At 36.3% G+C, this 21,191-nt stretch overlaps 1 protein-coding gene across 2 annotated transcripts in view; it reads left to right on the forward strand.

The window, feature by feature from the left end:
• The window catches only part of Unc5c (unc-5 netrin receptor C), a 369,278-nt gene that overhangs the window by 252,124 nt on the left and 95,963 nt on the right, over positions 1–21,191 (forward strand). For both annotated transcript variants that reach the window (XM_037207138.1, XM_037207139.1), the window contains exon 4: positions 11,441–11,544. In XM_037207138.1, the coding sequence (XP_037063033.1) occupies positions 11,441–11,544 (104 nt within the window). The remainder of the gene's footprint in view (positions 1–11,440; positions 11,545–21,191) is intronic.

The raw sequence follows: 21,191 nt of genomic DNA on the forward strand, positions 1-21,191 counted from the left end.
CCAGAAGACTGAAATTTGACATTAAAGTGTATTTTATGCTATGTGAAAAATGAAGTTTATGGCTTAAATGCTTAATTGCCAAAGCATTATCGGCAAGCATTGCATTCTGTTTGTAACCAGAAAAGAAAGCCTTAACGTTTTGGAATGTCAGGTTCCCCATCCATAAAGTTGGCATGTTTCTTATTATTTATCCTTAAGACATACCTGAAAAAATATTGAGATGACATCTAATCTTTTTTTTTTGGAAACCAAAGATGCAGTATGAATATAAAAGTGTTCCTCACATGGCTGTTGCTCTCTTCCTCTTCTTTGTAATGGATGTCATTTGGACTTACAATTCTAAAGTATTTTTTTCTAAAAACCCCTCTGGCAAGACTATCTGAATACAAATGTATTTGTCCTATAAATGCCCTAGAGTCAAGAAATAAGAAAGAATGGCTGGGATAGCACATCTTTACTTCAGGGACTGTGTTCACTTGAGATTCATCAGTTTAAATGATCTCGGTGAAATGAAGGAGAGCAAGCCTTAGTACATTAAAGACATCGTCAGCATGCCCTCCTGCTGATATGCTTAAAGATGCTGGCTTGACCTCTATCCCCAGGTATGAATTGCAATGTTGTAGAAGTTTTCATGGTCAGTTCTGAAGAAGGGCCCAAAACTTTAGCTCTTAAATAGCAGAATGAGGTTACAAAGAAAAGAGTAAAAAATCTATTACCTTCTCTCATTCTTCTTAAAACACAGTGTTGGTAACCATCATTACATCCTTACACTATGCCTAACTGTATTCTAGCCACTACTATAACACAGGAATCCTACCATGCAAGCCTATTGTCATCCGTATTTTATCAATAACAAGCTGGAGGTGTTTGTTATTATCAGGAGAGTTGTCTGAGTGTCCCTTTTACCTGTGACTGGATCAGAAACTTAAGCAAAGTCTTCAATCTTCCTAAAGTCTTCCTCAGTTTATACAGCTACAGACATATGAGCAATTCTTGACTTTACTGTCCATGATAGCCAATGTGAGCAGTTGATTGGGTTGCTGGGTGGCTCTTTGCTCATCATTTACAATTATTTAGGAAGGAAAGGCAAGTGAAAAGAAAAAAAACTCTTGTCTTTTTTATATTATATTCCTACATTTTAAATTGTAACCAATAAGAGTTACTTAATATAGTATTTTTATGATTTTTTTTAAAAACAGCCAGATCTGTAATCTGTTTTTGGGAGAGAAAGCCATAGTGAACTTTTCAAGCCCTAAGATATTAAGCTAGGCATTTTTCACTTTTAATAAGTGCCCAAAGCTCTGACCATGAATCTAACTCTCCCCAAATATGCTCTGTAGCTTGGTTCTCGGCAGTTATTTCCTGTTAACAACCAAATTTTGTGATTTAAGTGCAAATTCTACTCTACTGTGACAACATAATTAGCCCCTTCTATCATCATTGGAGGGCAGGTACATTTTTTCCCTCTAAGAACACAAGTATTAATGTCTTATGTGACTGTGGTATTATTGTATTTGATAAAGGAGCACTTTGAAAATAGAGTAAAATATTTTTTAATCAAAAGTGTATTCAGTGCCTCTGTCCATTGCGCTTTTAAAAGGAATTGGTTGAGAAGTAATTAAAAATAAAACTGAAGCACACTAGAGCTATTATGTTTGCTTAATGTGGGGCCAGACATCTGTCAAAAGTATTGAAGATGGCTAGCAGACCATCACTGCAATATGAATGTCTTGGAAGTACAGGGTTTACATAAATCAAGAGCCATTTACTTGAAACAAGCTTAGTTTGAAAGGAAAGCTAATGATTGAAGTTTGACTTCTTGGTGAAAGTTAAATGAGTTAATGGCATGGCCATCACTCTGAACACTCCAGAGCTATGCTGACTTAAGGGGGCAGGACAGATGGGTATCTAAGAGATGGCATTCAAGAAGGAATTTTAATGAAGCTGAACTGTCCTAATAGTGTTGTTATTATTATTATTATTATTATTATTATTATTATTATTATTGTCTTATTTAATCTTCATAGCAAGTATGCAGTAACTATTATAGTTATCATCATTTTATTCATGAAAACTATAGAAACCTAACCCAGTGCAGATCACAATCAAAGCTAGGTCATGGAAACCCACAATCCATGCTAATACCCACTGCAGTAAGCTTAAATGTGACCCTCCAGGCTTTCATCTGCCCCAAAAGACATTCAGCCCTAATCTCTTGAAGTTGTAAATGTTGGAGAATGATCTTTGTAGATTTGATGAAGAACTCCAAGATCAGAGGCTTTCCAGTAGAAGGAGTAAGTGAGAGGGAGTTGCAGCCACAAGTCAAGGAATGCTGACAGCTACCAGCATCTGTGACAAAATTGTGACCACTCCTTAAAAACGTGGGAAGAATTGCTACCCTGCCAGCTCCTTCATGATGACCCAATGAAACCTATTTCAAATTTCTGCCCTCTAGAGCTGCATGATGTGCTTTAATCAACAGAGAGGGGCTACAACCAGCATGTACCTCCCATCCCCAAATCCATGTGTGGAGTAGCCCCCTCAAGTAAATATGAGCTCAAACAAGTGAATTAACTTCTCAAGATCTCAGATACACAACACATAAAGTCAGTGAACTGGACTGTGAGAGTTGGGAGTTTTATACCAAAAGGGAAATTGTCCTCCAAGTCCTTCACTAAAAGGAAGCTGCCAGATTATTTTGGGCATTTCATTAAACTCCATATTTTCTGAAGAGCTACTGTGTAATATATATCATGTGTGAATGTATACTCAACCTTGAAACACTTTCAGATGTTAGATAAACATAGAGCTGGGTCTGGAGATGCAGATATATGATCCCAGGTGATAGAAGGCTGAAGCAGAAGGATTGCCAAGGCTGGGTGATAGGAGACATTCAGAAACAGCCTGGACAAGTTAATGAGACCCTTTCTCAAAATATAAGGAAATTTAAAAGAACTGGAGATGTAGCCTAGTGATAGAGTATTTGCTTACTTGGTTTGTGTGAGGTTCTAGGCTCAGTAGCCAGTTCTAGGAAAAATAAATGGTGTCCTACATGTTGTTGATATTACATCTCTTAGAAAATGGTCATAATGGTGTACTTCTCCCACCCCTACCCCCATGACAGGAAGCTTTATGCAGTAAACTTCAGGATAGAGATACAGAAGCATCACCTCCTGACTAAAATTACTGCTTGGGTCTAGCCTGTGGGCATCCTGTGTTGAGAAGGCTACTGAGTATATATACTGATTACATAGAAAAGAATAATTGATTAATTATGGAAATTTGAGCTGTAAGGGAAGGCAATGGTACCAAATATTTGCCATTCCTACTCTAAGAACAAGCATAGATCCTAATTGATTATGACAGTTTCCCACTGTGCCTGAAAGAGCTTCAGACTTTTGTACATAGCCATTAGAACAATGAATGACTTTGATTCAGCAAAGAATATGGAGACATTTATATTGTATGTGGTCATCAAGAATTATAGTAATGACAACTTGTCTTTTCAGCCATCTAAAACTCATTTTCCTGTCTCTGGTGTTAATAGTCTATATCTATTTAAAATGTCACCAGTCTCTGAAGTTCACACATTTATTGCCTAACATTCTTTCTGAAAGTAGGTAAGAGAACATAATTTAAAATTATGAAATTCTAATTAAAATATTAAGCATTGAGTCTTTACAAAATAAGCCTACCTCTCAGAATATCTTGGCCAGTTTTCTTGGCCAGTTTTTTTCTTCATCAAAAACTCATAAGCAGGATAACTATGGGGGAAAATCTCCTTGGGAGGACATTCTACAAGGCAGGAGGGAGAGCACAAGAAACATTCATTTTCAGCATTTGTAACATTGAATTTGTTACATCAGTGATCTAAAAGTAGCAGCAGTAGAGGCCTGTAGAGACTTGTAGAGGCCACATAGGGTTTATCAACTATTGGGTTTAACCCTCAAAATACTGTCCCACTAACATATTTTGATAAAACTTTAGGTATTTGACCACATAGTTAGTAAGCAAAAACTCTTAAAAGAATCCACATTTCTGATTTGTATCAGCAATTAAATTTAGGCTGTGGTTCTCAGAGACTGAATTCCTTTAGGTTGCATGTAGCAGAGCTGATCAGCAAGACAAAAGAAGTGTTTTTGTTTTGGTTTTTTTCTTACTCAAATCTGTTAAAACTTAGAAGAAGAAACAAGTAGCCAATGTGAGTGGGAAACAAGTTTCAAGGGAAATAATTGCTGCCTAGATTTCTGCTCTTTGTGCTATATGCATGGTCTTTATAGACATGGAAGATTCAACTTCTGTGTTAGACAATGGCAGTCATCAGCCAATAGAGAAAGGAGCTGTACTGATGCTGTGGAATCGACAGCAAGGACTCATTTTTAAAACCAATTGGCTAAAGCCCCTATTCAAGACCATGTCTCCCTCATTACCCACAGCTTCCCATGATGTCTATAATATTTGGCACTGGGGTACATATATCATGGTAGACTAACCAATTGATCATAAATTCATGGTTCTCAGATATTAGTTTGTGCCTATAACCTGTGAGGTTGGTCAGAACCAGATTCCCAGGGGCCGATCTGAATAGGAGGTCTGTTTTTGTCAGCCATAGCTGGAAATCCTTCAATTTCACCTTGTGAAGTTCTCATCAATCATTAGTGAGTCCATAGTTGTAACAGCCTTGCCTTGCATCAATTACATTTGAGTAATAGTGACAGTGACAAATGTTGACATGCCATGATAAAAAATTTCTAATAACGTGGGAAAAGATGAGTTGTGGGGTTAATGTTTGCACGGACAACTGCTATATGCTAATGTGGCACTAAGGATTTTGTAGGTGCCCCTTCAGCTTTTGTAGATCTGAAATAGCTCCTTCCTAAAATATTCACTTTTGTTCTAGCTGAAAAATCTTAGGTGAGGGTTGTGTAGTCAAATGGTGGAATCAAGACCTGAAATCCCATGTATTCACATCAACCCTGCTCTTAGCTCTTATGTTATTCTTCCTCCCAATTGCTTCCAGACCCACTCTACAATGACCTACAGAAGAAATCCCAAAACCTTTCTATTTGATGATCCACTGAGCATATAGTCACCTCCTTGTCATGTACTCTCATGCAAATACATGTATATATACATCTAGACATCGATAACACATAACATGATTCATGATGCATATTGATATTTTCTTTTTATTCAGTTTCACTTCTTTGGTTCTGGGTTTTAATCTGTTAATGAGAATTTTTCACCCTCCAAAGGGCCATGACAGGGTTTCAGTGTCATTCAAAGTGTAAATTTTTGTGTAACAGGACACATCTAACAAGACACCCAAGTGAACTTTAGCTTTAAGTGGACCACCTTCAAGTACCACTCAAAACTTCTACATTTTGGCTATGTAGTGCTGAATGTTCATTAACAACAGCCCTAGCCCATGGAACTCTGGTTTCAGCTGCTGCTGCTGTCCCTCTTTTTGCTACAATAGATAAGTAAAACATTCAACACGCTATCTGAAATAAGCATACTAGGGACTTAAAAATGGAGAAGGGAGTAAGTCTTGTTCCCAAACAAACTGGATTTCCAGCTAAGGTTTCATGGAAAAAATAAAGTACATGAGATTTTCTTTTCATGATTTTAAGACTGTAATGAAATCTAAAAGCCAACAGTAAACATGGAATTCCACAAGAAAAATACAGAATATTACATACTAGAGTTTATAGATCATTAACATGTGGTAAAGCTCTATAAGAAAATGACATTTTAAAAATGCATATATGAGTCATATTCTAAAATTTTCTGTATGTAATGATTATAATTATACATATATATTATACATATTTTGTGTTTTAAAATCTTCCAAACACTGTTAGCATTCAATATGTATTTTAATTTTCACACAGCCCTATGGGGTGTAAATGAAAACAAAACCTAACCAATATCAATAATGTAAGATTTTCTTTATGTCTTATTCTACATAAATTAGAAATCTGAATTACAACCAGAAGAGTCTACTGAAGAATAAAGCATCAGAGAATTTGTCAGTTCACAGAACCAGTCTATCATAACACCTAAACTTTCTTTTCTAAAATTACTTTCCTCTACTAAATCTTGAAAGACTGGACATTTTTAACAAATGAAGACTGTTCTTTGAAGCTTGGAATTAAAAAGCACCCTTTGCAAAGGCGACAGTATTAGTCACCTGCTTAAATGTGATTGGGAGATCTTTTTGCTGACAACTCCTTACCTCCTTCACACATCAGCAGATCTCTCAAGTGCATGGATGCTAGTGCAACCCATCATACTTAAAGCTGAGACCTGCCCAGCCTCAGCTTTCACATCAGAGTCTACATTCATCCATTTCGTACTGTCAGGCAACGGTGCCTGAGGACCATCCTTGGGGAAGAGATATGTTGTTCTCTCTTATTAACTAAATGCATTGACATGATGAACTTTCTTGTATGTTGTTTTGAGTATAAATTTCTCATCTATTAATCTTTAGTTTTGTCAAAGTAATTCAGGGTACACTTACAATAACCAGAAATTCGATTTTCATCTGTTTTTATGTTATATATTACTCTTAAAATTTTATATAAGATTGATAATTATTCTTTTATTTTTATGACTATAATATTAGTACATCATTTCTCCTTTCGCTTTCCTCCCTCCATACACTCCTATTTACCTTTCCTTTCTCTTTCAAATCGATGTCCTCTGTTTTCATTAATTGGTGGTACGCACACATATGTGTGTGCGTACATATACATTCCTAAATACAACCTGCTCAGTCTGTGTAATGTTATTTGTATGTGTGTTTTCAGGCTGATCATTTGGTATTAAACAACCAATTTATGTGCTCTTCCCTGAGGAAGACTATTTTTCCTATTCTCAGCATTCTTTAATAGTCTATAGTTTTCTCTGTGTAGTGCTGAGTTTCCTGGTCTTTCCTTATCCCCTTTGGCATGTCTATTTTTGTTGTCCTTGTTTTGTTCATGTATAGCCAGTCATATTGATGAGACAGTGTAGCTTCTGATATTTTTGACACTGAACCTTCTGGAAGCTACCCTTCTCCTTAATTTCTTATCCATATACTCAAATATCAAAAAGTTCAATGAAAGAACAGTAAATTTGTCTAAGATACACCTACTCTTACAGTTTACAAATTCGATCATTCTGTTAATTTCTCTGGCACTGTGAATTATAACCTAGTGGCATCTCATTTTCATTAAAATAATATCCCTGACCCTCTTAAACACATATTTAAAATATTCATCCATAAGTCCTAGTAGGGGAAGAATCCTACAAATCACAGACTTTTATTTTCATTTCATTAATGAGGAAAGCAAAGGCCCAAAAGTCTTCTATTTCTCAGCTAACCACCCACTGGTTGCATTATCAAAGAGCCTCAGTAACGCTTGCAGAGATCTGAGCATTGGTGTTTTCCATACTATGAATAATTTGTAACCGCACTATTGTGCAAAAGCTTCATTGACAGCCATAAAATACTACAATGACAAATGAGCCTTTGCACACATGTGTTCAAAAAATATTCCTTGATTGAGCATAAACAGTCAATTGAAATCCCTGTCATTGCAGGTCTGATTAACATATATTAATTGGATTTCAGTTAATTGATTTAGTAAGCCAATATTTATGTTCAGGAGTCAACCTGTCTCTGATTCCATGCTTACAACAACACTGAATTTTCTTTTAATTGGTAGGATCAATAAATAAATCATATAAGTAAATATGTATGTGATTTTTGATTATGTATATGTAAAATAAGTAACAAAATCAAGTTGACCTTATAGAAATAACTTGTTAATTGTTATATTGTTATATATAATCCTAAAGGCTGTCCAAAGGCAGGATTCATCTTTTTCTCCCCTGACATGAATCCCATATTATTCTGAACCATATGTTTTACATCTAATTCTTTTCTGACAAGCACGCATTTTTCTATCACCCTTATGTTCACTCTGCCTGCAAGGCATCCTCTCTACCTTCTATCACATCTCTTGGAATGGTAAAGAATGTTACTCACCCTCCCTCACACAGCCACAATGTAGTCTGTCTATCCTATGTTCCTTATACAAACCAAAAGAGAGGTTTGATATCAAAACTTAAAAATGTTTTCCTCAGGGCTGGAGAGATGGCTCAGTAGTAAAGAGCACTGGCTGCTCTCTCAGAAGACCCAGGTTCAATTCCCAGCACCCATATGGCTGCTCACAACTGTATGTAACTCCAATTCTAGGAGATCTGACACCCTCACACCAATGCACATAAAATAAAATAAAATAAAATAAAATAAAATAAAATAAAATAAATAAATAAAAATGTTTTCCCAATAAAACAAAACTGCTTTGTGGAGTTAAATGTAATGTTATTTTAGAAATTAGTTAAAATTTATTAGGAATCTAAAGCACAACCTTTATGACAATGTAATTAGATGTAGCTATCAATGGTTTAGATGCATTTTTCGCTTAAGTAAGTACCAATGTACTAGGTTTCCTATGCCAAACTTTTTTTTCAATCAAGAATCAATGACTACAGTCGTGCACTCATATGGCAGAAATTTAAATACTTTGTTAAAAGTTGTACTATATCCTAACAAAAATTACAGCATGCTGCACTCAAAACCCACTGTCCCTTAATCAGAGAAAATAAAGTAGATGCTCATTATGTTCATTTCTCCGGGTCCCTAATACTTCCCAAACTAATGACTTCGCTTTACAGCTGTGCTACATCCTGCTGTTGACCTCCCCCCTCCTTAAATTTTAGTTCCTTGTGGCCTCTCTGGCACTTTCCTCTTTGGATTTCCTCCCACCTCTCCATTCACTCTCTCATTTTTTTTGGATGGGGAGTCCTTCTGCTTTAATTTCTGTCCTCTTTTCTTGATGCTCTGCTCTGTCCCCTGTCAGAAGCGTTGAGTTCTAGTGATTCAGCCTCTGCTGAGACAACCAAACCCACTAAGTGTTTCTCAGGGCAGGAGATGGTCACCCCATTAAACATTTGATATTTTCTGTGCCTATTTATTTTGTCATATCAGAGAAAGGTAGTTCTAGAATATAGCGAGTAGAGATAAGTAATGACAATAAACATACTGCTATGTAAAGAACAGCTTCACAAAGAAATGACAAAGTCTCCAGATTTAATAGTGCTGTGGATTCTAAACTATGGCCTTAACATACTGAACAATTCCGTTTGAGCATCCTATAAAAACACTGAGCTCAATATGTAACAAGGGAGGGTTGTCTTCTTCCCTACTTTGCTGCCCCACTCAATACTTTGGATTGTGATATAATGCAACAACATCAAATATAGCAACGATCTCACCTGCTGACACTCCCTAAATACCCAAATCTCCTGAAGCTATAATCTACATACATTGAAGAATCTCTCTCCTCTTCTGTTGTCAATTATCTACTGAGTCTATGGCCCTCTTATCCACCAGTCTACACAAGCTGGTCCCTAGCTCTGACTCCTCACTACTGCTGTAATCCATCTGTCATCCTAAGAGTAATATGGCAGGTGACTCAAGCCTCAGCTTATCTTCTAAATCTTATTTCTGTATCTGACACATCTTTACCTTAAACATCTCATCAAATGTCTACCATAAGCATGTAATTTTAAATATAAAGTGAAATTTCTTTAACTGTTTGAATATATGTGTTTTTTCTTCTTAGTTAGCCCATTTATACATGCTGATAAATTTAAGTGAAATCAAGTCAGTATGTTATTAATTTAAGGACAAATTCTAGTCATTTTTGCCTCTGCTTTATTTCAGGATAGATGGAACGTTCTCAGAGTCATTTTATGCAAATAAGACACACCATACAGATAGTGTTTTATCCTATAAAAGTTATTAGCTACTATTTTTTTTATTGGCAGCCATGTCTACCAAAACCTTCACCTCGGTGCAGATCAAAAAACAAACATCAGTTATTGTAACAAAGAGAATATTTTTATATTCCTGTGGGAGCATAAATGGGTGAGAAAGGATTAGGAGAAGTGTGTGGGATGGCAAGACATATAAATTAAAGGCTAACAATTCCAATATAGTACCAATTGTTTTGCAGTGAGATTATGGATAACTTAATGAAAATATTCTTCATTTGTGAAACAGAAATATAGTTGAGATATCATTCAAGTAATGATAATCATGTGGATTCTAAATATTCACCTTAACAATGCACTCAGTTTCTTGATAATCCTATCACAAATGCCCCTCTGATAGTACTTCTCTCATCCTTTGGAGAGGCTTTTGTCTTATCTCAGTTCACATCCATCCATGATTTTCTTACAACTGTGAATCTTGGAAGAGTTTCTTCTGTCAAGTAATCTAACAATATAGCAAACATGTAAGTGATTCTTTTTCCCTTGGTGACGTTTTCTAGATGGTGCTTTCTAGAAGTAACTAACCAGGGTACATGTCTAGAGTCTGAGTTTCCACCTTGTAGTTCAGTAGGCAAAAATGGTACTTACAGATTCAAATATATTTGTCAAGGATATAGATGAAAGAACAGAGCATTAATTCTTTATTGAAACTCACTGGTTAAACTTAAAAGATACTGCTGTATTTTAAAGTATTGAGCTGTACATACAAAGTAAAATTCTAGAGGTTCTTAAAAATGTCCTGAATATATTTTACTTGAAAAAAGTAGATAAAATTTATTTAACGTTTAAAGCCAAATCATTAAAACAAAATAATTATATTGCATTCAGGATGTGTTAGTTAAAGCTATCTCCTACAGTATACCAGTGATGTTTGTAAGATGAGAGGCTGGTTTCAGACATTTTCATCATCTCTGTGTATTTTCTAAAGCTGCTGCATCTTGCTATAATAGCTCTGGCCATACAAGCACATAATTAGGTACTTGGCATGTTTGAGAAGAAATGAATACTTAATTTTCTCATTGAAAATGGCTACATGATTAGAAATTAAATTCTTTCTAGACTATTCTCAGTAGCCATTCTCTGTTTTCTCTTGTATTTTTAAGACATTTTCAGAAGTTCTATATCTTATTTATGGATGCTCAAAGAGTCCTATTTTCCAACCTGAACAGAAGCTCACTTTTGATTTATGAGTAAAAATATCCTGGAGTTACTACAACCTTAATAATATCAATTGTAGGAGAAAAATATTTATGTACATAAAGAACTCTATCCTTAAGATTCAAGAAATAATAAAGTGCAACTAATGGATTTCAGTAATTATTAAATTAACTATAAAAGGATTTTATTGATGCTTAAAGTTAGTACAGTTAAGAGCCTTTAACTTTCATAATTTCTTGCACATAGAATAATACTTCTCAGATTATGATATAATATCAACAGATGGATAAACTATAAAGATGTCAAATACAAAACCGGGGAAGTTTGGGCACTTTCTGTAAGAATACTTTTGTTATTTAGTTTTGACATGTACTTTTTCACCTGAACCTTCTAGATCTACGGAAGACATTTGAGCAGGAACCCTTGGGAAAGGAAGTGTCCCTGGAACAGGAAGTCTTACTCCAGTGTCGGCCACCTGAAGGGATCCCAGTAGCTGAGGTAACAAAAATGCATTGCATTTAGCAGTTGGCACTTAGTTCTTCTAACAGAGGCCTAATCCATGGCTAATGGTGCAGTGAATTAGGGCATGGCATGATGAATGGTTGGTAATGGAGTCCTAACTGCCTGCTGCTGGCAAAACAGATTGATTAGGAACTGATTAATGACTCGGGAGTCAATTAGAATGCCCCACTGGACAAAGCCACCGGCAGCATGGTTTAATTTTATCATTCTCTTTCAAAACAATCAGAAACAGTGTTTTACTTCATCTGGCACCTAACGAAAGAGATGCTATGACTAAACGTGCCATCAGTTGTATTACTGTTCCAGATGATGTAAAAACAAAAAAGTTAGTATAAGAAAGACGTGTCTGTCTTGTGAGCCTTTACTGCACATAGGTGTTTCTAAGTCTATTATGTCGTCATAGAGATCAAAAAAGTATATCCACTGTCACAAACATGATCACTTTCATCCAGCAGTATTTCTATTATTTTATGCATTGTTTTGGTTCTGCTTAAATGAAGCCTTTGGATGGCTAATGAAGTATTATGGATCTTATTTTTGCAATGACTTTTTATTAGCACCAGTGTGTTGCTCTTTGAAAGGGGCTGTATTTGAGAAATTGCCTTGTATGACCCAGAGGAGAATGCATGCTCTCTTGGGGACACTCACCATAATACTGCAACATCCTGTTGAAGGAAACTAATACTATGTCTTTTATTTGTTAACAAATAGCTCCAATCTCTAAAACAATGTTCCTTTTATATGTTAACGGAAGACTACCTTATAGTGTCCAACATGATTATCTACAGGGCTCTACAAATTCAAACACACTTTCATTTGACAAGTAACATGGCTGTTTATTTGTTAAGGGTCCTTGCTAGTCTCCAAGCTTCATAAAGTCATTTAGAAGATTTACTCTGTATTGCATATATGGAAAGAGACACATGCCAGTTGTCATTCAGAAGTAAATATGGATCTAGTGGGCATGGATCAGCTCATTTTTCATACAATAAACTCTTGAAAATCTAGCTCTCCAAGAATCAAAATAATAATAATATTGAAACTTTTTGGTGGATAATTATAAATAGTTCGTTTACTGTTGGATTTCTCATAGCTTTTCAGTCTCAAATATTGGTACGAAGTAGAAATCAGCTGAGGTAGTCAGACCCACAACAGCAAAACTAAGCATCTGGTTCTTCTGAGTTAATACTGGCAACAAATTATTTGAAAGTATACACAAAATAACTCCATTTTCTATCATAATATTTATATCTCTGTTCCTCAATTGCAAAACCACGTATTTTCCTTCTTACTCTGAACAAAATGATAACTATTTTCCCTTGTAATTGGCATCTCAGGACTCTTCTGTACCATATCAGAAATTACATGATTATCACTCACTATCACACAATACCATATCAACATCTTGCATCCCCAAAACACAGGCTATGATTTAGTATGACTGAAATGATGGACACTCTTTTCTGTCCAACATTTCATTTTAGTTGTGCAGTGGAGCATCTGTCTCCTTACTTGTAGTTCCAAGGCAAACTTCTTCCAAAACCCACTGTAAAGTTCTAAACATCCTAACAGCATCATGGGCATCTGTAATCTGGCTTCTACTCTAACCACCCAGTGAGCAGCACGGGCATGCATAGCCTTGCTTACTCAAGGCACTCAAGGCAACTTAAAATGTCCTCAGGAGCTGGCTCTTGAAAAGTCTTACAGAAAAATCCTACTCTTTTTTTTTTTTTCCAGCTCAACAAAGTAGTTCACTTTGTCAAGGAGTAAAGATTCATGACTTCAAACTAATTGGCTATGAATTTTATGTGTATCATCAGTGGGGAAGAGCCTAATTAACATTTGGCAGGCTCAAAAATCATATACCCATTTGACATTTAAGAACTATATTTAATACATATTACTTTTTCTTTCTATTTTTTTCATTAAGAAGAGAGATCAAACATACATGCTTAAAAGCAGGCTAATAAACTCCTGTGTAGATTCTTTTTAACACCATTAAAATCACCAAGATCAGAAAGCCCATGGATGCCTTAACATGACACTTTCCAGCTGCTGTTTGCTCAAGAGCAACAGAAAATTGTAAAAATAAAGGGATGAAAGATAGCTTGGGAGATAAAAGATTATTTGATCATTTTAGTTTCAATAAAAAATGCATTTGGTATTTTATTTTCATTTATTTGTTTAAGGATTTTGAAAGTACAAAAGTGACATAAAATAAGATGTTGATCTTAATATAAAACCAGCAGGTAAAATTCATGTGTTTTATGATCATTAGATCAGCTATGAGGAGGTCAGCCTAGATAGATGTATGCTTTGCTGCTGTCCAAAGCAACTGCTTCCAAGAGAAAATCAGACAATGAACACAGGGCTGTCAAGTCAGTTGATCTTTGTTTTGCATGCATGTGACTGGCTTCATGAAGGAAGATAAGTTCTTGCAGATTATCAGGAAATAGTAATTTCCTTTTAGCTATCTAAACCATCCAGCTTTAAAAAAACAATCTGTGTTATGATTACACTGCATTTGTGCATATAATGTCATAGGCATTGTTCACATGATGATAATGGGTTTCTCCCATTTGGGTGTCCTGTAGTCTCTTCTAAGGAGCAGCAGCTGATTTCCTTATAAACTCCAGGTTTAAATCCAAGCATGATCATGTTTTACCCTCTGACTTTAGGCAAGATATTTAAATCCTTTGTACCCAGCTTTTTCAGTCATATAAGGAAGATGATATTATTTATGCACCCTGTATTTGTGGTATTTAATAACTTAGTGCATGAAAACTACTTAAACCTATCTAAAGCCATAAAAGACTATCAACCATTATTTATATTATTATATTATGTTATTAATTCCAAGAAGACTGAACTCAATATTATAGTCACTGGACTTTGCTCACCCTAACCATTCTGCGATACATGGAGGAGGAACTTCTGGTGAAGAGTCACCAAGGTGCTTCCTATATTCTGTGGCCATTGGTTTGCTTGGAGACCATTAGTGCTACAGATAAATGTAGCATTTTAAATTTAAAACAAAACTTTGCCTTCTGATAATGCTAATCAAATCACCTGCTATATTACTCTGTTATTATTGGGCCAAATGCCTGATAAGCAGCAACTTTAGGGAAAGGGGTTTGTTTTAAGTTTATAGTTTGAGGGCATACAGTCAAAAACAATGGGGAAGGCGTTTCAACAGAAGCAGGAGACATTTGCTCACATTGCAGCTACATCCAGAAAAAAAGGGACAGGAAGTAGGGTAGGCATTTCAAACCCCAATGCCCATCTACCCCAGTATAACAAACCCCAATGCCCACGCCCCGCCCCCCAGTGACCCACTTCCTCCATTAAGCATCCACCTCCAAAAAGTACAACATTCCAAAACAGAACTGTTAGCTGGGGACCAAGCTCTCGAACACATGAGCCCATGGGGAACATTTCACTTCAAAGCATAGTACTGGCAAACGTCATGAAGTCCTGCTCTCCTCACTCCACTCCAGTCATTAGTTCCTGTCACCCCTCTGCTCCTCCTGCTGCCAAGAGTCCAACAGCCAATGGATTTTATCCCAAGGAAGAAATTGAAGCAGAGGTTACTGTTCATAGATCTCTTTTTTTTCAGAGCCCAAGGGGCAAAAATAGTAAGTCTTGAGTAAAGAAAGGACCAGTCAACACTTATTTATAGTTAATCCCCTCAGGGGGACAGTGACTTTGAATGCCTTTTAGGACTAGTCGGTTTAGTAAAATGTTTCAATCCCAGGAACAAAAGACTAGGGTTTCAGAACTCTAGACCTTAATATTTCTCCCTCTAACCTCCTTTCTACATTCTTTCTTTCAATATTCTTCTGTTTGACTAGGGAAGGTTTAAAAATATTTAATGACTACACAGCTTCCTAAGCAAAGGCACAGAGTCCTAAGAACCTTGTGTTGTATTGTCATAATACATAATGTCATCCGTGGATAATTCATAGTCAAGGGATGCCAAGGAGCCAGTCAGAATAAAAGAATGAGGGACACTCAGTTATTTGGCAACATATTCAGAGCTGATTTAGCAATTAACACCTGGTGTGAGTAAATGTGTGGCTGGATATATGGCAGCTCCTATATTCTGTGATTTTATAACTATGTGGAAATTCATCTATTTACTCTTCTGTCTGACTATACTGTGAGGAGATAAAGAACACAAATTTGGGTTCTTATTTTATCTCTAATGACAGCAAATTACAGGTCATAATAGATTCTCAAGGTAAATTAAATCTAATTTTTAAAAAAGGGCACTTTGGATACAATGAAGAGGCTACCCTTTAGGAAAAATAAATTACTGGAAGAATGATGCCTGTCTCCTATTAAGATACAATCCCATTTATAGAGGCTGGAGTGATGGCTCAAAGGATAAGAATGCTCTGGCCGTTCTTCCAGAGGTCATGAGTTCAATTCCCAGCAACCACGTTGTGACTCACAACCATCCATGGGGAGATCTGGTGCCCTCTTCTGGCCTGCAGGGATACATGCAGACAGAACACTGTATACATAATAAATAAATAAATTTTAAAAAATAAGATATAATCTCATTTAGAGAACCCCTTGTGAGATGATGGGGTTCTTTAGTCTAAACGCTCAGAGCAGGACTAGGAATAAAAGGATATTTGGAAGAATCTTCTGCACAAAGATCACAGGAGATACTCATAATATTCTCACTAAAATAAAAAATTAGATAATTGGAAAGAAAGAAAAACTAATCCCAGGAATACTGTTGGGTAATATTGCATGATATTTCATAACCCATTTTCTAGGATCAATCCAGAAATGACTCTTTCCTTTTCTGATGGCATTTGACTCCATTTCAATGACAAGTCTCTCTACTTTCTCCCTGAAGGAGCAAGAAAATTAATATGCTATGGAGTGGGTGCTGGGCTGTTCCCAAGGCATATTAGCAACTCTCTATGAAATTAATCCCTCTCTGCTCATTTAAGTCCATGCCTAGAAAATGTTACTATCACACAGGAAGCCTGAGACACTTTATCTCATCAGATTACTCCTTTCAGGGATCACTGGATCAAACCATCAATGGATACAGGGTTTTTGGCATGATAGAAAGAACAAAACAAAAATTTTCACTAAAACCTGTGATTTGTTTCACCTTTAACAAGGGGATAATTGCTTCCCTAATTATAATTGAGCTATTTCTCATAGGACTTTAATTGGAGGAACAGGGCACAGTGTTCAACTTATTGACCCAGTTGTACTTTAAAATTGCCTTCTTATTTATCAACATTTGCATCTCTAATTAGTGAGTGGGAAAATATGGGGTGAAGTGTGAAAGAATAGATTATTTTGCTGAGTTTAGTCATGATAAATAGGAAACAGGTTTTTTTAAGTAGATACTGACAAGACCAAAAACTATGGCAGCTAGAGGAGCTCCCAAATGTGCACCATCAGGTTGCCTGCCGTCGAATTGCTTATTAATCCAGCCATTGAACAGTACCTCACGAGCCATGCCACCCCTCAGAATTGGTGGAGATGAATTCCCTGCCAGGAGCATTGTCTACCAAGCTGGGCATCATGTTCTTTGCAGGGAAGAGAGGCTCAGAGAGAAATAAAGAGCTTGGTCCTCACTTGAGAAGGAACCTTGCTTCACTGCCTATACATACCTGTTGGAATTTTTTCCTCTTTTGTGTATAACAGCTTGGAAAATTAGAAAAAAAATTCAAAATCTTGTGTTTTCACACTGGTCATTTTAAGCTTTGCATTGTTCCTTGAATATTTTCTACTGTTACACCTTTATGGTACTTTTCTCTTAATCTGTCTCTAATATTGCATAGACTGAGCTCATCTATGTAAATTTAAGTTAATGACAAAATTAACATTCAAGACATCAATTTACATAACAAATGTAAGCTATAAAAGACATTGTCTTACCAGCTACAGATTCCAGGTTCAATTTCCCAACATGCCTACTGATTCCTTAAAGGTTATTGATGCCAAATGCATACTCTGTGTTTTATCATCAATCCATTTATTCCAGAAACATTTCTTATAGTTTCACTGTGCACCCAGTAGTCATATGATTGCTCTGAAGAGAGAAAACAAAAAGGCAGAAAGAAGTCATTTTCAGGTAACCGCAGTTAAAAGGAATCAGTCAAGGTCAGTTACATGAGAGAGGAAAACAAAACACAAAGTCATATGAGGTGATTGTTGGGGGTTGAGAGGGTTCAAGGAAAGTCTCTCTGAAGAGACAAATTTGCGCTAAGATCTGGGCAACACGAAGGAGCCAGTCTTGAAAAGAACTGGGTCAGAAAGCTCCAGGCAGCAGAGGTAGTGGCACAAATCCCCTCAGGAGCTGATGTTTTCAAAAGAAGGAAGCTCTCCTCTGAGAGCCAATGACAGGAAGACATTCAGTGTCAGGGAAAGAAGAGTTCAGGGACTATGGACATGACAAGCCACTCAGGAGCATCTTTAAATGTGTGAAAAGCCATCAGAGATTTTAAACTAGGAATTTTCCCACCGTGATATGTGGCTTTCAAAGATCACTCTTACTATACCCTAGAAAAGAGATTATCAGAGTATAACAATAGGGTCAAGAATACTACTTAGGGCCCTTGCTTGGCTCTCATCAATGCTCAAACAAAAGAAAATAGTTGCATATCCTAAGGTAAAAGTAGAAAGTAAGAGGAAAAGTGGGAAAACACAAGACATACATATTTTTCTGAATATGCCATTTAAATATGATTTTCCAAAATGAAGAAAATGTGTAAATGATTTGTTCTGTCTTGAGAAAGTGAAATCTTCCGTGTCCACCTTCAGCAGACCTACTAGCATGAGCTCCTTGTAGATGGATGACATGCAACAAGTGGTCGACGGAGTGAGTCTCTTTTTACATCTATTACCATCGGTGCTTCAGCAATGAGCCAGCCCCGAAGAGACTCATGATAACAGAGCAGAGGGACCTTTATTTTCAAGACATTTATTTATTGAAAGTGAAAAGTCATCTTGTATTTTTGATCACTCTCTTGCTTTGGGATTTCAAAGACTGTCCATATGCCTGAAGTCTGTACTTACCTTAGTCAGCGTGGATGGGAAAAGACATCTCTAGAGAACAGAAGGTTCGCATTTCCTGATGATAGTCAGACAGCGCAGTCCTGAATACTTTCCATTGGTAAATAGAAAGGCTGTGAATTACTTATCTGGAAGTCAAGTTCTTAGAAAAAGTAGTAATAAACTAGTAATTGATCAATGGGCTTGTCTATTTATAGCTGTTTTATTGTCAAAAATTTAGCTTTTTAAACACAATTTAGGCTTATTTGTTCTCGTGTGTGGTGGTATCATATATAGTCATTCAACTTTGGGACTTTTTCTGGTTTTTAATTTTATTTCTCAATTAGACTTTATTACTTTAAGTTCTTTGTCCATTTGCTTTTATCTCTTCATGGTCTAACTTCAGTTTTAGAAGTTTACAGAATTGAAGACTAGTTCGCCTCCACAATATGGTCTGTGTACATTCAGCTCTCAAAAGCAATGAGCCAGACATATGTGCAATTAAGGGAGGAAAACAAATTCCCTTTCTTGGCAAAACCCTTCATTCTGCAGAAGTTACAACAACTGAGCAAAATGTCACTGTCGTTTCCATTTGAATTTCTCAGTTCTTTGCCCATTTTATTTTTACAATTGCCTAAAGATAGAATTTCAACTTGCATGAAGACTAACACTTCTTTGAGCACATAAAATACCTTTATTTTCACAGCCCTACTAAAGGGTGTAAAGAATCTTGAATAATGGCTGTCAAAGAAGAAGCAAATGAATGTTTATTTTACTGCAAATTTGAGAAGCAAATAGCTGCATGGCCAATGTGGCCTACCATTGTTGGAATGCTTTCTTGGTTATTTGAGACATTCAAAAGGGACAGTAAGATATCTATTGCCAATGGAGCAAGCAAAAAAGAAAGAAAGAAAAGAATCCTGCAACTTCAAATCTGTGCATAGGTTAAGCCAAACACCACTGTGGGGCCATACAGAATGCTAATTCCCTATAGATGTCTTTTAGAGTCATCAAAGCCTTGTTCTAGGATGTGGTGCATAGCTCATCTATGTGGACACAATCTGAGAGCTTCTTAGGTAAAATTGTAGGCACTCCCACCCCCCACACAACCACTTCATCAGCATCTGTATTTTAACCGGTCTGCAAGTACAGCTCAAACTGAATTATTCCCTTGAGAAATATCTGGAAAAAATGACAGTAATGCCAACCCTTAAACAGTGACCTAGTGGGTTCTGTTTACAATGTGATTACTAAAGCTCATAAAAACTGCTCATATTTTCTAAAATCTACTGTATTTTGAGGTAAAAGCAATCAAATGATATAATAATAATAATAATAATAACAATAATACTTCAGACTTGTCACTTGTAAACCAATCAGTGAAACTCAGCAGACTCCCAGAAGCTAGCAAATGTACCTTTGAGAAGCTTAGCTTGGCTGAGTGTGCATTTGATAATTGCCCAATAATTGCTTTTCCCATTTGTTTGATTAATGTACCTATATGCTATTCTCTGCCAAATCCCCACTCTCATAGGTGTGCACACACTTCAGAATTCTGTTGTGTCATTTTCTAGTGCAGTGTTCTAGCACAGTGGTCCCCAATTTGCTATTAACAATATAACCTCTCTGATAGATGTGAATTTTCCTACATAATGGTTGCTGGAGTCACTTTTTCATCTTGGATGGCATGTGGCAGTTTCCTTGGTTAATTAGGACAAATGTGCCAATTATGTTAATGTTTCTCCCGATACCAATCAGTGAATAATTAGACACAACACATCTGTCTTTCACAGGGGAGGAGAATAGAAATGTATAAGGTGCTTGGCTTCTTATATTGGCATATATGATTAGATACTACCTTAATCAATCCAAGGGTCAGCAAGTTTTGTGTTAAAAGGGTACAGGTGCTAGTGACCATTGAGGGACTGAATACCTTTCACAAAATGAGAAGGTTCTCTGCAAAGAATTTAAGGCATCTTTTCTTCCTTTATACAACAAAAAATTGCATAGCCCTATTGGTAAAAATGTAGTTATGTTATATATTTATTTATCTCTATCAAAATAAATAAATTTCTAGTAAGAGGCATTTAAAATTCTCAAAATAATTTGGCTTCATTGTTATAAAAAGTTTTGCTAAGAAAAAAAAATCACAAAATTCAGCCTTGGTAACTGAGTGAAATGATTGTGAATATACACAAGCCACCATGACATTCCAGTTTGCAACAATCTCTGTTTATATCTTTCTATGTATCTAAACTTCAAAGGCTTCTAGTTAGTGGGAAATTAATGTTATTCCCATTGTAATTTCATTGGCATTCACAGTCTATATTTTGTAAGACTGTAGAGGGAGATGAAGTTGTATCCAAGTTATTTAGTAATATAAGCAAAATCTTCACTCTTGGGTTGACATGGCAAGTATAAAGAAAAGACTTATGAAATCTGCACTACATCTGTTTCCATCAGGTACTGGATGAAGGCTCTAGGATGACAGGGCATTCACCAATCTGATCACCAGGGTAGGCCAGCTCAGGTACCCCCTCCACCACTGCTAGTAGTCCCAGTCCCTCCACCTGTGGATTCCTGAGAACCTCCCT

This window comes from Peromyscus leucopus, chromosome 6 (genome assembly GCF_004664715.2).
Source record: "Peromyscus leucopus breed LL Stock chromosome 6, UCI_PerLeu_2.1, whole genome shotgun sequence".
In the NCBI taxonomy this organism is placed as follows: Eukaryota; Metazoa; Chordata; class Mammalia; order Rodentia; family Cricetidae; genus Peromyscus; species Peromyscus leucopus.